Source organism: Crassostrea angulata, chromosome 7 (genome assembly GCF_025612915.1).
Source record: "Crassostrea angulata isolate pt1a10 chromosome 7, ASM2561291v2, whole genome shotgun sequence".
NCBI classification, from domain to species: Eukaryota; Metazoa; Mollusca; class Bivalvia; order Ostreida; family Ostreidae; genus Magallana; species Magallana angulata.
In genome coordinates, this window is record NC_069117.1 from 29,188,087 (window position 1) to 29,206,235 (window position 18,149).

The 18,149-nt window shown below is 30.9% G+C and overlaps 1 protein-coding gene across 3 annotated transcripts; it reads right to left on the reverse strand.

The window, feature by feature from the left end:
- Positions 1–2,637: 2,637 nt before the first annotated feature.
- LOC128155821 (neural cell adhesion molecule 2-like) lies at positions 2,638–17,809 on the reverse strand. Of its 3 annotated transcripts, none has more exons than XM_052817698.1 (20): positions 17,747–17,809; positions 16,164–16,217; positions 14,328–14,648; positions 13,598–13,867; positions 10,483–10,697; positions 10,254–10,353; positions 9,802–10,128; positions 8,901–9,206; positions 8,511–8,618; positions 8,344–8,368; positions 8,185–8,237; positions 7,904–7,934; positions 7,735–7,799; positions 7,606–7,621; positions 5,885–5,955; positions 5,663–5,687; positions 5,140–5,252; positions 4,572–4,599; positions 3,400–3,479; positions 2,638–3,282 (listed from the first exon to the last, which is right to left on the reverse strand). In XM_052817698.1, the coding sequence occupies exons 2-20, from the start codon at positions 16,213–16,215 to the stop codon at positions 3,245–3,247; spliced, it is 2,244 nt and encodes a 747-aa protein (XP_052673658.1). In that variant the 5' UTR covers positions 16,216–16,217; positions 17,747–17,809; the 3' UTR covers positions 2,638–3,244. The 3 variants fall into 3 exon arrangements, with proteins under 3 accessions (XP_052673658.1, XP_052673657.1, XP_052673656.1); XM_052817697.1 differs by having other exon boundaries at positions 4,572–4,596; positions 5,663–5,705; XM_052817696.1 differs by having other exon boundaries at positions 5,663–5,705.
- Between the last annotated feature and the right edge of the window lie 340 nt (positions 17,810–18,149).

Here is an 18,149-nt window from a genome sequence, read left to right on the forward strand (position 1 = left end):
ACTCGTACCCCAATTAACATTGTTAGAGTTAACCTCTGTTTTTAGGGGGGTGAATTGGCCTGGATGCGATTGAGTAAACTATAAATCAGGTGTAAGGACTTTGAATTTTAACATATAAATATTTTAGCCAATTAATTTTTAATTTAGTGAAGACCAATTTCATATAATTTTCTTCCATCTTTCTATAAAGTTCTTTTTCTTAGGGAGATTAAAATGGTCTAAAATTGCTATGACCAATCAGCCCTTTTAAGTAAAATGTTCAGTCAGACATTAAAATACTTTCATTACATTTTGAATTTTGAGTGAATGATATAATAAATACATTGTATGCAGTGTTTGTGCACATTTTTACTTAGTCTAATATGTTTTTCATAATTCAGCTGGAAAATGGTTTAAAAGCTATAAAGAAACATGCAGCGCGAAGTTTAACTAAATTTTACGGGCGCTAAATGTTATGAAAAATTATAATTTTTAAGGTTTCGTAAAAAATTCGAAAGCGCGGTTGTTGCGAGCAAGAAACTGAACTGGTTTGGCGGGAAACCGATTCTTGTTAATTGCAAACTATGCGCAAAATCATCAAAATACCACGCGGACCACCCTATAGATATGCACACCAGCATCTAGACAGCTGAAGCTCGTAACATAAAGCATGCTAAGATTTTGACTTAAGTAGGGTCATTAGTAGGACTTAGGCGGAATCTTAGGACCTACATAAGTCCTGCTTAAGTATGTCTTATACCGTAACATAAAGCAAACTTAGCAATGTCTTAGCTAAGCTATGTTTATGTTAAAAAGTAAAAACATATTTTTCATTTCTTTTGTCGAATTTGAATGTATTGGTTTTTATAGATACACGTGCATGACATCTTTGATAATTGATGGGGTAGGTGTAAATGTACAGACACAATATTCAAGGTGGAATGAGTATGTACACATATGTACTTAAAATTTTTAAAAAGCTCAAACGATGGATCTCCGACAATATATTCAGTCTATTGTTGTTGCTTGTTTGTTTTGACGAATATTCACTATTTAAGTCGTTCTCGAAGACTGCCTGTGGCGTAATATTGCGCTGCCGCTAGAACTTGATATAATTATATAGTGGATTTCTTTTTATCTTTTGTTCTACCTCTTACCTCACCAATAAAGCAATTCACATATTCTGAGTATGATTTCTTCATTAAGTCGATATATTGAAATGAGGCAATCGTCGTCTTTAAAATTGCTAAGGATTTTTCTGTCTTCGAACGTCGTTTTTTAGTTTCAAGTTTTGCGAGTTTATATATGCAGTTACTTCTTGTAAACCGACCATTACGTGTTTACAACCTATTCAGCAGTCCACTTGCATACTACTGGTTTATGGAAAATGTTACAGGTCATTACGACCACTATTAATATCTATTCAAATCAAATCAAAAATTTTATATTGGTGAATATTAAGATATTCATTCTGTGTAAATACTACTATCATAATGTGATTAAAACTATGTAATCATATGCTGAATTGAAATAATTAACAATAAAACTTCTAAATGTGTGAAAACAATACTTAAGACATACTTAAGTCACCTCTACCGGCCGCCTAAGTTTTGGGTAAATTGTCTTGGCTAAGCAATCTTCTAGTTACGGACTTAAGTCTTAGAATGTACATAAGTCCTACTTAAGCACTGTCTTAGACTTAAGTATCCTTTATGTTACGAGCCCCAGGTCTCCAGGTCACCGTTGTTAAAACATATTCTATCGATTTAATAATGTTTACAAATTATATACGATGCATATAAAGATTTTGTTATGTTTAAGCTACCTTAGACATACATGTAATTATATTTGATTTGCTTTTAATTATCAAATTTAATACAATACAAAGCATTTTTAGCCACAGCTTAACCATGGTAATGATACTTCGTAGATTAGATTTTTTCGCATGTTTTGGTATATCATTAAAATCTCTCTCTCTCTCTCTCTCTCTCTCTCTCTCTCTCTCTCTCTCTGTGTGCAATTCGTAAATTGTCATTTTGTAAACCATTTATCTTTTATTGTTTATGAACCAAGGTCTGGTTTTCGTTTTTCTTGTCTATCTACAAAACTGTATGTGTTGTTTTTAAAAGAAAATGTTATATAAAAGCACTAAATATATAAAGACTTAGATTTTTTGGTTCGTAGCCAAGTGTTTCCTTCCTTTTTAACCAAACTTGAATCGTTTTTTAGTTTCTAAAACTCTAAAACAACATTTGAACGACACTTGTCTACATTGTATTCACAAGACGCACGCGGTTTTGTTTCGATGATTTATCAGATGCTTACAAATTGAGAATATCCCGAGGACCATGGATTTAACTCAGTTTTGTAATACAAGAAAATGACTCCTCGACTCAACCTTTACGACGAGTAAGTGAAGAACAAATGATGTTGTGAAAGGATGCATTGCAGACTTTTAGCGTCAATATGAAGAGTGGACCATTTAGACATAATGAGTCAGTCTCCAAAGACAAGACACTGAAAATATACATTTTAAAGTTTAAATCTTTATAAATTGTTCAACTTTTCTCAATGAAAAGGATATCCCTTTGTTTAAAATACAGACTTACAAACACTTTGCCTAATTTACAAAATTATCTTCTAAAAGAATAATTAAAACCCAGTTCAAAAACTTTATCAATTTCAGCAAAAGAAAAAAAAATCAATGTTTAAGTTAATTAAATACACATCAAGCCATATATTGATATCTAGTTTATATACATTAGATAGATCTGCAACAGTGAGAAGATAAAATTAACCATGATCTTAAAAAAAATATATGGCATCAGCTACATTGTGCAATGTAATAAATGTTATTGCTTTGACTTATACAACTTTTTGAAGTACTCTACAATTTGGGATTACGACTTGAGTTATTCAAAATAAATATTCAAGGTACATGTATTTAGCAAACATAACAACGCGAATTCAAAACCGTATATACAGTATCTAAATAATTTAGTAACATCGTTAGGACTAATATATACAATATTTACAGGTACGTATTTCAAATATGTAATTAAAGCGTTGTTACATACTAGTATTATTGAAAAACGGAAACACTTTCGACGTAATATATCAACTAATGTTTTATGTTTCCATCACTATCCCATACGAATTGACAATGTCAAGAGTGATTTTTTTATGTCACAATTGGTTATCTGACAATACAAAACAAGTATTTTATAGGAGGTGGGGTTTTCAACATATTAGTCAATCAGTGTAACTATGCCTGTGTCCACCAGTCCACATTTCTTTGTTTCTCTGTGAAGTAAAAAAAAAAATTAAACTGGTAATAAGGTTCATACTTTCAAATCTTTCTAAAAATTAAACGAAATAAAACCATGTGTTTTTATTCGTAGAATATTCTATTTTTCAAACCCCTTTCGTATCCCGCCGAGCAGGTTAGATACTGCGTAATATCACTCTCCTCTGTTTGTCGCGGAATCTCCAGAAGTAAGCTAGAAAACGGAGAAAAAAGTTTGTTTTAGATTAATTTTGATATTGATGTGTAGATTATTATGAAGCTTGATGGTCGACAAATTATTCATTAAATCTAACTTAAATGATACTTTTAGCCATAAACTGTCGTTTAGTAAACAAATTTCTAAGTATTTTAGGTTTAAAATTTGAATGCATTCTAATATCTTCAAATAGATATCTTATTCCTAAAGAAAAATCAAAACATATAACACTCATTTATTCCCTACGAGGCCCCTGTGAGACAGCTACATTGTATTTCCAGAGGGATAACCAGGGAAAAACCAGTAGTTGTAAAATTTGTTTAGGGAGAGTTAACTTTAACAGAAATCGTCTATAAATATGAATTTCATTGCGCCAAGATAAGCTTTTAATTAAGATTCATGTCTTACTGCTCTAATTAACCAATTTTAAGTGCGGTTATCTGTAAAAACAGAATGCTACCGTAGTTTTATGGATTACATAAGAAATAGGCAGACACCTTCGAATCTATTTCATGGTTTAGAATTTAAATGTTGTCACTTACTTTTAATTTAGAGGTACTCAAATATACAAGGTACATGTAAACAGAAATGATTAATACCACGATGAGAAATAATTGAAATACTTTTACCTTTCTATAATTATTTAATTCAGCAAATATTTTATTAGGCAAATGAATACATAAAAGAATTGGACATCAGGTAACACCTATGTAAGTCCTCTACTATGATAAACGTATGAATATGATTTATTCATACTATAAATGTTTGATAACTTGCATTTATTTCTTAAATCAAATAAAGAATTTGACGTTGCATACATTAACATTACTGTCAGTAAAGGTTATTTGGCAAAAATAACTGATATTACAGTTAAAACATATTATACCAAAGCGCATTCATTGTAAACAATATAATAAGACTCTAACTCATACATAATTGAGTTGTAATTACATTTTCTGTAACTTTATTATTTTTTTTACATCAAATTTTATCCCTTTTCACTAAATGTAATTATGAATTTTTGGGGGTGGGGTGTTAGGGACAGGTACACTAATTATAAAGAAGCATAGTATTTATGTTTGTACTTACCTTGGGGACGTATCAGAGTTTAGAACTGCTAAACGTTAAATAAACAAAGAAGATAAGATTTTAAATACATGCAAGTTGTCTTAAATCTTGTAAATCATTATCTTGAATGATCACGATTGGAACAAAAGCAACCCCCTTAGTTGTATTGTGTACAAAGCTCTTTATCTAAAGACCTGCTAATAGGTATCCCAAATTTGAATAATATATGTCCAGTCACAAGCGAGGCGCATCACTCATATATGTTATCTACCCATAGCTAGTGCTAAGTTTTTTCTGTTCACTTTGGATGTATATTGTGTTTAACTGTACAACCGGCATTCAAATTTGAAATTAATCATTAGAAATACCTTCATTCAGCAATTTATGTCAAATAGGAAATTGAAGATTAATTTCATTTCAACCACGACCATTCTTTATAATAACAGCTACATTAAACTTTAGCAAGCATTGTCTTAAAAATCAAAATGGCAACGTTGAATACCTTTTAAACTTATAATACGGTTAACTTTCTTTCCTTTGCATTTTGAATATTTAGTGTTTGTGGTGTATTTAACAAAATTCTATTTACCATCATTGTCCCAGCCTTTCTCTTCCATTTGATCTCCAGCCGTTAGATAGTCGCTCTCTTTTGTGTTTGGTCGATAAGGAAGTTTTGGCACTCCGTTTTTCCCCTTGGTATCGCTTTTATGATGAATACAAAATATTGATTCAAACTGATAAATTCGTTATGTAAGCACTTTCTTTATAAAAGTATGCAATAGTTTTTTAAAAGTTTTTTTTAAAAAATCGCTTTTAGGATGAATACAACATATTGATTCAAACTGACACATTTGTTATGTACACACTTTCTTTATAAAAGTATGCAATAGTTTTTTAAAAGTTTATTTTAAAAGTTTATTTTAAATAAAAGTTGTTGTTGATATTTTTGGGATTTTGATTGAATTTTGTTATAGCCGTTAATTTGCAATACCTCATGTTCATGGTATTGTTTTGTGATCGTCACACTGCCGTATCTTTATCACACTGATACGAGAAAAAACTAGACTGATTAATTGCACTGTTATTAGAGTATAATTCATACATGTACTTACCCATCTACAGGATATACCCCATTGTCTAAAATAAAATCAAAATCTGTGAAGAAACATATCGGTCAATATTCATAATCACTAATATTAATATATAATTATTGCTGTTTTTTTGTAGGGCAATACGATGATTTAGCTTCCGGAGAAGTACAAAATTACTAGTACTAGTGGTAAAATGAACATTACGAAAATTATGATAATAATAGTCTTTTTTATTAATCTTACAGTGGTCCCGTTCGGAGTTCATTTTCAAAATTGCAGGATCATCAACGCTTGCATATTCATTTCCATCAGCGCTAAAAAATGTGGATAAAAACTTACAGGTACACAAATATGTGGCCACTAATGTTCATGAGCAAATTGTTTTAAATAACTTCATTCCTTTCAGTACATTTACTTACATCAATTAAACATTTGAAATCAATCACAACGATATCTTTTCCCGCGAATAATTTATTACCGACAAAAATAAAAACGATTTTTTAAGTCGAACAGTTATGAGATTCTTTGAATAAAAAAAAAATCATAATGATAAATTAAGTATGACATGATACGTTGAAATATACTGTCTCTGATCAAATATTTTCAGTGTAGTAGAGGCAGAAAAATTAAAAAAAAAATTAACTTAAACACACGTTCTCCCGTAATCATGCACATTATTGTTAAAACGTCAAGTCTCGTTTAAATTAATTAGATAAAGGAATATTTATCTAGCTTATCTGACAAGGAAGAAGTTGTTTAATGGCGTCCGTTTCAGGCAAATTATAATTTGGAAAGGAAATACGCTTTACACTGAAACGTATTTACAAAGAAATCGCCATATACGCCTATGTTTCTTCAAATATTCTCAAATAATCTGATTTATCAAATGCATTGTTATACCCCCCGCAAACAAAGTTTGGGGGGGGTATATAGGAATCACCTTGTCCGTCCGTCCGTCTGTCCGTCTGTCTGTCTGTCTGTCTGTCTGTCTGTCTGTCCGTCTGTCTGTGCAATCGTGTCCGGTCCATATCTTTCTTATGGAGAAACATTGGAAGTTCTTACTTCACACAAAGATTGCTTATGACCTAAGGGTGTGTCATGACCTTGACCCAAGGTCATTCGGGCAAGGTCAAGGTCACTGGCAGAAAAAGTGCAAAATTCGTGTCCGGTCCATATCTTTCTTATGGAGAAACATTGGAAGTTCTTACTTCACACAAAGATTGCTTATGACCTAAGGGTGTGTCATGACCTTGACCCAAGGTCATTCGGGCAAGGTCAAGGTCACTGGCAGAAAAAGTGCAAAATTTGTGTCCAGTCCATATCTTTCTTATGGGGAAACATTGGAAGTTCTTACTTCACACAAAGATTGCTTATGACCTAAGGGTGTGTCATGACCTTGACCCAAGGTCATTTGGGCAAGGTCAAGCTCACTGGCAGAAAAAATGCAAAATTTGTGTCCGGTCCATATCTTTCTTATGGGGAAACATTGGAAGTTCTTACTTCACACAAAGATTGCTTATGATTAAAGGGTGTGTCATGACCTTGACCCAAGGTCAATTGAGAAAGTTCAAGGTCATTGTTTCAAAAAAGCTAAATTCTGTCTGTGTCATGTCTTGTATTAATGGAAATATTAGAAGCTAAAAATTAACAGTTTTCAAAAATTAAGCAGTTGTTATTTATAGAAAATGGACAGTGAAATAGATTCATCCAATATTTTCTATAATAGAAAAAATACACGCGTTATGATTTTTTTCTTAGCGGGGGGTATCAATTGTGAGCTTGCTCACAGTACCTCTAGTTTTATATTATATATAAACGTCGTGCATTTTTAAATAAATCAACACTATATATAAGCTTGAAAAAAAAATTGTTAAGGTTTTCGGTTGAGATTGTTCAAACCAAGCAAATTTGTCCAATTTATTTATTTTTTTTAAAATTAGAATGTTTCGAAATTTGCTACTTACTTAAGTCGATGGTTTGCTAAATATTAAATAAATATAGATGAGTTATATACAACTAGAAAGCAGTGTCAACATTCATGTATCTCAATAATTTTAGAAAAAATGCACCGCCATTATAAACAAAGTACTCACCATGGCCAGATTTTTGTGACGTCATCAAATCTGGTGTTAGATAGGTATCAAATGTAGGATTGATGCTTGGGGTTAAAATTAAACAATTCATTATTGCAAATGGTATGAACACAAATAAAGAGACATCAAGTTCAATTTTTTACAAATATTTATTAAAATTTCATTTTACCCGTCATAAATTTTCTTCATGTCTTTTGAGTCTGAAACAGCAATATCCATCAATGTTTAATTTTATAATGACTCTTTTAACCATCACGAGTACAGAATTCTTTTAACATTACACAGCCAATTGTGCCTCATGTAAATTTCATGTGAAAATTATGTAAGTGCTCTATTCACATGAATATCACGTGAATTTTACATGAACTTCACGTGAAATTAACGTAAATTTCACATAAGGCACAATTGCATGTGAACTTACATTTACATATACATGACTTTTGTTCTTACCTTTAGGTATGCCATAATGAGCATAATTGTTTCTTTCCAAAGAATTCTGGTGTCTGAAAATTTTTGACATAATGTTATGTTTAAGACATTATTTTTATATAAATATTGACAAATCAACAGTTAAACTAGTTAAATATTTATTACAATTCACACTGTTACCTTTCCAAAGAGAGAAGTCTCGAACCTAAAATACGTTCAGCAAAAAGTAAATGGAAGGAAGTGTCAACCAGGATTGATAAGATTACGAAAACTGATATTAACACTTGTTCATCAAATATCTGAGCTTGAACAAGCTTAAACTTATAATTGTATAATTTAATGCTTACTTCTCTTTATTCTTCTACGTCTTCGTTTTATGATACACAAGGTGCAAAGAAGGAGGTTAAGGAGACCAAAAGTACACACGACAACGATGGTAATCCAGTATTTCTCAACTTTTGTTTTTAAAGAACATTGAACAGAAAACTTAATATAAAACAACCAGGATAATCATATCTTCAGCAACACGTCTGAAATTTAGTATTCAATAACAATATCATTATTCATATCTATTTCTAGAAGTTTCTGATTACAAACAATTCATATTCTATATCATGCTGCGTATGTTTCTTCTCCAAAAAAGACAGCTTTTCATTAAACTGATTTCAAAAAGGAAAACATATAAAAAAGGTACTTCTATTCAGTTTAGATAGTTACTCTGAATATGAAAACCTCACCTATTGATTTGGAATCTGGATCGATGTGTTTGACTTTGAATGTAGAACTGCAGTTTTTTCCTAAGACATTTGTTGCACATATTTGGATGATACTGTCAGTGTTCTTTGTAGCAAAATTTGTAATTGAATAAGTATAAGATGGTAAGTTCGATCCCGGCAATCTGTAAACTACTTGATCGTGTCCAGAAATGTTTTTCTCTACAATCTCATACTTCATATCTAGATCTGGGATAGTTCCTTTCCACTCCAACGAGACATAGGTTTTAAACTCTTTAATATGGATATGGAAGGGTTCGATTGGGAAATCTAAAGTTAAAATGTTCATATATATGTAATCTAATTTGCTATATTTGTATTTGTGAAAGATATGATCTCTTTAATTTGCGATGGCACATGAGTTTATCCAACGAATCGTTTGTTTTCTATCCCCGAGCCTTGACGAGGAGATAAAAAACACACAACGAGTAAGATCAAAATCATAAACCATCGCAAAAAATGAGGGTTTTTTATCACGTTTTACTACGCCGTTTGTTAATTCTCAATATTTGCTATAAAAATTATTATCGTAAATCGCACAACACATTAACTACAATACGTCAACAACTTTACGCACGGAAATAAGTTACCTAAAATGCCTAAAGCTACGTAATGTTTCAATATGACGTCATAATGAGTAAGAATTCTCAGTGTAATATAAAAATTCATAACATTAATGACATCAATCATATACAATGTACTGAGCTAAACATGTGATTAAAACTATTTGATACACTCTACGTTGCACTATCTATGTTCATAACATTTATATTGTATTACGAATAAAGTAAAGGCAATTGCTATTCAACATTAAAATTATTGAACTTGATACAAATTGGTAAATGACATCATAGCTATTACTCACAATATGCTTCAACCAAAAATACATATTCTTTGATCCCGACGGGATTTTCAGCAGACAGCACAAAAGTTGAATTGAATTTGCTTTTTAAAATTCCGAATTTCAACTCAAGAATACTTCCATTCATGACAACTTCTGTATCATAAATTGAGAACCTTATAGGTTTCTCTATTTCTGTTTTGTTGTAAAACGGCGGAGGACTCGATTCCAGTTTTGTATTCACTTTTAATGAAGAAACCGGAGGGTTACCAACGCATTCTAATCGAACTTCGAATGATTTCTCCACTTGTCCATAAAATATATTTGTCGTTAGAGGAATCCTTGGAATGGCTATAACGAGATTTTATATGAAAAAAGGATTGTTTATCAAATTATCGAATCAATCTTAATAATAAGATGAACAACATTAAGGGTTTCAGATTATACGATTCTGTTGATAACTAATTCAGACTTACCTTCAACTACCAGTTCTGTGCTCGCAGACTGTGTTATGTTTCCACCCACGCCACTGCTCGTCGTCAAACAAACATATGTTCCGATATCATTAAATGAAATCTAGTTTAAATAAAAAAAATGTGCTGTTTAATTTTTTTCATCTATCCTTTTGAAATCTTTTTTGCAAAAAATTAAACAAAAGTAAGGCAAAAAGCAGCTAAACCAGCGATTAACCTAGCTTATTCTTACTGATTGCATCGTGAGTGAGAATGTGTTGATAGGAGAGTCATTTGGAAGGTTGTCAGGATCAAGTTTCCTAATAAACGTGTTGCCGATCCAATGTTGCCATATTAGGTTGCTGTATTTTGCTGGATTTCCATCTGTGACAACATCACAGAAAAGCCTGACGTCACTCGTTCCTTCGCGTACGGTGGTCTTATTACTGGGTTTAAGTGTTGGTGGATCTTTAAACAAACAAAACGATGTTGGAGAAAAAATAATAACTTCTGCAATTATTAAGTTTTTGCCCACCCCCCTTTGTCAACATACAAAAATCTTATCAACATTATTATGCCAGAATGCAATATTTATCATGGCGTGCGAATTACCAACTCTTTCAGTAAATGTGCTATATAAATATGAATACATTTACTTTCCAACACTAATATCTGACATGAAACAAAAATCATTTTTTCGACTTCGATTTGAAACAATTATTTTGACATGATTGTTAACTATATTAATGCCAATAATTTGTTTTACGGTGTGACCGTTGGGGCGAGCGCAGAATTAGGAACCACACATCTGTCATCATTGTTAAATGCAACCCGTGGACTTGCCCTAACCAAAACACTTTGGCTTTGTCTCAAAAACTTTTACCACCGCAATTAAGGAACCCGTTATCAAAGTTATCAAACTTTTATTCCTATTGTCCCTTCCTAGGCTGATACACTTAAACAAACTACCACTGAGCATTAATAAAATGTTAAACAGACTTATTAAAATATTTTGATAAACACAAAGCCGTTTGTTTTTTTTTTTATGTAAGTACAATTATGTTTTATCATTCTTTTACCTTTTAATAATGATCATTAAAATCAGTAAACAATAAATTGTGTGTCTGTGTTATTTCTCATTTTGTTCCTTGTTGTTACCTGTGTTTTAATTATTTTCCTCTGTGACATCAATATTGTTTTTAATATTTTTTATTTTTGTACGCTATATAAGCGTTGAAGACATGTGCCATCACCCTTTTTTAGTGTGTAATATCCATTATTGTTTAAAGGTTTGACCACATATGCAACTATAACAAATACATGTACATGTAGATATTTTAACAGTTTATTTTTTTTCTTTTGTATATTCATTACAAAATGACGTGGCTGCACGTAGATCTACTAATGATTGGACTTTTCTTTTTAATAATTTTTTGTCACATATCTAACGTATTGGATCAATATGACAGTAAATTTAGCATGGAACTTGCATGTGTATTTACTGAGCAAAATTATTATCACAACAAAACTAATCAGTCAAAGAGTCACCGTTAACACTGATACTGAGTACTTCCTACAAGTTACATCCAGTACAGATGCTTGATCCACCTCTTAATTATCGCTGGAAATTATAGCCCCTGAACACTGTGACGTCATACTTAACTTTCTTTTGCGCTCGACAGTTTTCGTAAATTGTCGGACAAATGCGGGGAAGGAAATGACGTCATATGTCAGTAAAAGTTCAGATAGGTACAGTTTTTTTTTTACGTAAGCATATGTGTTGTTTACTTTAATGTTTTTAAAAGGATTTTTTATTGTTAAATGAAAATGATGTATGCAATTTAGAGGTAATAATTTTCCGTAGAAACGCTGCCTGTTCCACCATGTTGCTATGCACCGCAAAGGATTATTACGGGCCGCCAGGAGGCGGTCCGTTATTTGATACACATTTAAATTTTGTAACTGCGTTTCTGCGTGATAGTTTTTTTTATTGAATTAATATTATGCTTATTTTTATAACTTAAAAGTAATTTTATGTTTAATGCCTTTTTAAAACATTACATATTTTTTGTGTTACTCGTAAATGAAAAGTTGGTCATAGCCTGTCGTGTGAGACGCGTTTTTATCAAGACTTAATTATATTAGGAAAGTTTCGGAGTTTTTCATTCTTTTCAAAACATGTATCGTGAATGGTACATGTATACGGGACATACTAAAGACCTGAAATACTAAAGACCTAAATGACATGAAATTTTATATAAATGATGTATTTGAATTTCTATGTGCTGCGTCTAAAAAGAACTTTGTGTGTCTATTTATTATATTTCCATGTTGTATGCAGTAGAAAAATATATATCATAAAATGACATCCATATCGATTATTCACGCAAAAATATGAGAGAACTGAAATTTGAATTAACCTGAAAATTTGAGCAAACCTGATTTATTTTTAATTCTTTTGAAATAGCCATAATTATCTTCACAAACTGAAGTGTGGATAAGATTTATGATTCCATTTAGGCTAAAAAAAATATCCGGCTTATTTTTTACCCTTAAAATTGTGCAGATTCTACCGGATGAGTATGATATTACATGTACCTTAAAAATAATCCATTTCTATTTTATTATGTGGTCTCTTGAAATCACATAAACTAATGAATTTTAAAAGTTTTAATTCAATACAATGCAACAAAAAATCAAGATGGTTTGAAATACACAATCTCCAAGAGAATAATGATGAGTTCAACTTTGTATTAGAATAATGTACAAATCAATGTGTTCTCCATTACTTCATACTATAGCAATTATCATACAATTACCGTTAGAAATGCTTACAGTAACGAACTCTATTCTGAATAATAATAGTAAAATGTTAAAATAAATTCAAAACGTGTTGCTGAAAATATAGTAATTAAAATTTACCATTAAAATTAATACAGTGTTAACCAACTCGTTATTTCTTTGTGGTGTGTTTTTTAATGTAAACAACCAATGATGATTCCTACAACAATAATATTTTTTGCGGCCCATTTGACGCTTGCGTCAATATTATTTCTTGTTGGGATATGTAGAACTTTTTCACGCGGGTCCACAAAATTTTCTTTGAACAATGTGCAGATTTCAACTCGAATATCCTCCGTTCGTACACGTTGTCTATGGAGCTCGCTACGCGAGCGGCGCTTCGCGCCGCCTCGCTGCGCTCCCTTATAACCATGATAATGACGATAACCATGTTAAATAATATCTAAGGCAAATGCCAAAAAAGATGTCACATGGACATAAAAGATAATGCTATAAAGAGTAAGAAGTTTATATCACTTAACTACATTTCATGTTTAAAAAAAAATAAAAAGTGTGAAAATACTTACATTCCACAACTAAGCTGACTGTTTCTGAGGCGAAGAATGTTCCTTTATAGTTTACAGTCACTTTACATGTGTAATCTCCTGCCGCTGACCTTGATACATTTTTTAAACTCAAGGTCAAAGGTTGACGCAAGTCCGACAACTTTATTGTGCTATTGTTATGTTCCCATGTTACATTTGATATAGGGTTACCAATAAAATTGCAAGGAATGGAAACATCTTCGCCCTCTTGTATGACATATGTCCATTGTTGCATTGTAATGTTGGGCTTCTCTAACGTAAAAGATAAGACAATGGTAGTTAATTTTAAAGTAGTCTCGACCAGTGCGTGTACTGACCTTCACTATATCGTATACACTGTCCTAATTTTTAATTATCATATCAAAGTATAAATGATTTTAACTTTCGATATAAACAAACATGGTATGTTAGTTAGCATGTTAAATGATTTTTGAAATAATATAATGCACATTATTGTTTTAGAGTAGTTTAAGGCTTGAATGTATTTTCAACGACAATCTCTCATTATTCTACTAATGTGGATTACGTTTTTTAATTCATAGCTACACAAGAAAATTCCAAATACCTGGCATAAGTACACAAATAGGAGTTACTATGCATATTATTTTAATGTTATATGACATAGCGTAGTGTTTTTCTGTCAGTGTAACAATGGGTACAGTTAAAATGTTTTGTGATACTATTCTGCATTAAGATTGAAAAGTTGACATACCTGGATTGATATTAACCTTGGTAACGTTGTTGCCAATATTAACGGAATTGTTTGCAAATATACATTGCCATGTTACGTTGTCCACCGGATGGAGAATTCCAAATGTTATCGTGTCTCCAGAACAAGCCACGCTATATAACCTTTCTTTGTCTATTGGAACTTGGCAATAGAAATCTTTGAATATCGCAAATTTGAATCCATTTTCACCGGGAATCTTTAGCGAGGCACTTTGCCAGGGGTCTGGACATGTGCATTTGAAATTCAGAGGTTTTCCATAAGTGGCATTTGCAATTGGGGCTGGTTCAATAAAGATTGTCGATTCTGAAAGCATTAAACTTACAATAAAGATTATTGGTCTAGTAATTTAATCTGGACAAATACAGTTGTTTTTTTTACTACAAGGGTTGATCCACATGTTAAATCCTATATGCGATAAACCTGTGAAAATAGGTGGAAACGTAAAGTTTAAAAAAATACTTTAAAATATCTACCTTTATCAGTTCAGATCTATACATTTTAATTAAGAAATAAGATATCATTTTTGGATGCATATCGGTATAGAAATACGAGCTTATGAATTTTACGCCATGATCATTTATCTCAACTATAATTTATCCAATAAATGTTATATATTTACATTTTCAACTGTCTTTGTCTGTGATAGCATTAATGTTACAAATCAATTTTGAAGCCGATGGCCCAATTATTTAATAAAAAAAAAACTGAGCGACACAAAATCGGCATATATTGTAGCGTGAGCGAAACACGGTATTGGCTGCGCTGCGTAGTAATACATAGCATGAGCTACATCTAAAAAATAAAGATTTTAAAATGTTGTAAATTGGAATTAATATAAATATACGTAATAACAAAATCATTCTTTGAATATTATGAGGTGATAATTTCGGTCGGGGCGTGGTCAAATCTATCATAAAGTCCTTCGGGCTTTATTGTATTTGAACACTTCAATAAAAACCTTAAAAAGACGTAAAACTTGTGACGCGACGATATTACGTATAATAATTATAAATGTACCATGTTACATTGTATACTAGTAAGCATTTATATCTTTTTAATTTTTCAACGGTTGCAATCGAATTTTCTAAGACGCACGGTGCATTATATGGCATTGCTTTTTGATCAACTCTTATAAATGCTTTTTAAAAGTTATATTTTCAATATTTTTAGGGCTGGCTCAATAAAACTTGACACGATTAACGTTTTCGCCAAAGGTATTAAACAATATACTAAAATATGGTAACGTCCTTTCACCCACAGAATTTGATTTCTAAATTGATTTGATTTTAATTCATTTTTCTTTACTTACATTCCAAAGAAATTAAAGTGACGTTTCATGTACATTTCGTTGAAGTTTAAGGAAGTTAAAATACCCCGCTAAATATCTGCTTAATTAGCACAAAATTAACAATTTTGACTTTAAATATTGCCAGTGAGAGCAATTAGATATCACAAAAAAATATCAAACATCATGTCAACTTCTACAAAATACCAAAAACATACCAGTTTAAAAAGAATCCTTTAATCACTTTTGAATAATGTCCATAGAGAGGTGTCTTATGATAAGTAAATTTCATTGATTCAAAAATTATGACAAAATTAAAATTTAAAACGTAAATAGATGGTAGAAATTGACACACGAAAATTAAAGCTTACATAATAATAAAAGAATTGAATCGTTCAGATTACAATACAATGCAATTGGTTATATTTTGGAACCATGAAACCTTCTAAGAATTGCAAAATTTTGTACATGTAAGTGTATTTTATAATCGAGATTAATATTGATAATAAATATTCAAAACAAAAGAAACTCACGTGTGGTTGCTCTGCAGTGGATAAACAGCAGAATTACCAACAAAACAATCATATCTAGGAAATGAAAGTAAAGCGCATTTTAATTCTCACTTTAATTAGTGACTAATCAAAGAAACTTACTTAAAGTTATAGTTTTAAAATACGTTCCATGACCTTCCTGTTATCTCAGGAAGGCAATGATAAATTTAGGTTGAGTTCAATTAATTTATTGGGAGAAAAAAAAAACTTGTATACTAGTTGAATCTACATTTTACAAAAGTGTTGTCCTTAAACGCCGTTTTTGGGCAAAACCCATTGATTTCACTCAGTAACCTAATGAGTTAAGTGGTTTTTTATTAATTATCTTGATTGCCAAAATATTGGGCTACAAATCTAGTCACAGGAATATATTTGATAGATTAATTATAGAAGGGAAATGTTATTTTACCCCCTTTTGACCTCTGAATTTACCCTGCATAGGGAAACCTTTAGCAAAGTGTGGATTGGTCTATTCAGCATAATAACCATAAGGTTTTTTGTGAATTTATTTAAATCGATAAAGATTTGTTGATAAAGTTCACTCCTTGTTGGTCTTTAAAATAAAGCAGACATTTTCTTCCTATTTTTGTTGTTGTGACATTTTGAGGTCAGTTTTAGCGGTTTTCACCTAAACACCACGCATTTCAAAGCAATTGTCATGAAACCTAAAAACTCTTTTCTTCCTTCTTCTCTGTTAAGGAAGTTTTTATTTCACCATGTTGTAAATATTTAAATAAAGGGTGAATCGATGACTCAGGCGCATTGTCAATTTCATCACTTTTTCAACTTCCTTATAACGCATCTGGTTTTTTTTCTTAAAGAAGCTTTGTTTAAATATAATACATTATGAAACAATTAACATATTATTATTTTAATGAATAATATAAGAAGACAACTTTAATGCACTGACAAAATTTTATTATAATAAAAATGCAAATAAATGCGACTATTGTTTTAGAAACTAAGGTATTAAGGAATTTAGGATTAAAAAAAATAGACCTATCATAGTTGATAACAGTTTAAAATAAATTAAGATGGCTTATTATTTATTACAAAATATGTTACAACCTAAGAGTAAAGCTATGTGGAAAAAAGGTCAAATTTTATTTATTTTTCATTGAATTAACCTACACGCGACCCTGTAAACAATCTTAAAACTTCTTCCTCTTTAATGTTGGCATACTGAACCTTTTCATTAAGTTTAAAACGAAATAGAAAATTTTACAATCAGTAAAGAAACTTAAAACACTCAAACTCTAAAACCGAAAAAAAACCCAACAACAATAAAAATAGCATCTATAGTTTAAGCGGGCTTAATGGTCTTTGCCATTTTTTAGACTTTAATAATTTCCTTATAATAAGAAGGATAACTAACTTTTACTTGTATAAATTATACATATTTCGGAAATGTTCAAATGTTGAGGCTAAAATATTAAAATGTTAAAAATATCATATCTTAAAACTGATGTTTAATTTGTTGATAAGCCAATCTCCTTAAAAACAAAAACAAAACATCTTTATGTATAAATGATTGAGCCAAAAATTGATTGCAAATATAGTCTCACCTGTAGTCCTTATCTGAGCAGATATGCAGCGTATCTGATTTTCATTAAATTAAGAAGTTCACATAAGGAAATATCAATGATATTCATAAGGAAATTGACGTCACTTCACCCGTAATAAATTATGCATATGACAAGTCAATATCATCAAAATATAAAATTTGAATAGAAAAAGTTGTTATCTCTAAGTATTATTGATGAGAAACAAGTACGAAATAAAGGAAGTCGCAAACACTATGACGGCTAAATTTTTTGATCCTTATTCTTCTTTGTAGTAATTAGTTGCACTTTATATGATAAGCAATAAATATGTTTTTAATAGTACGTTAACTTTGTTTATAAATAATAAAAGTATACCTATTTTGGAGTGAAATGAAGGAAAATACATATTAGTAAAGCAGTTGCT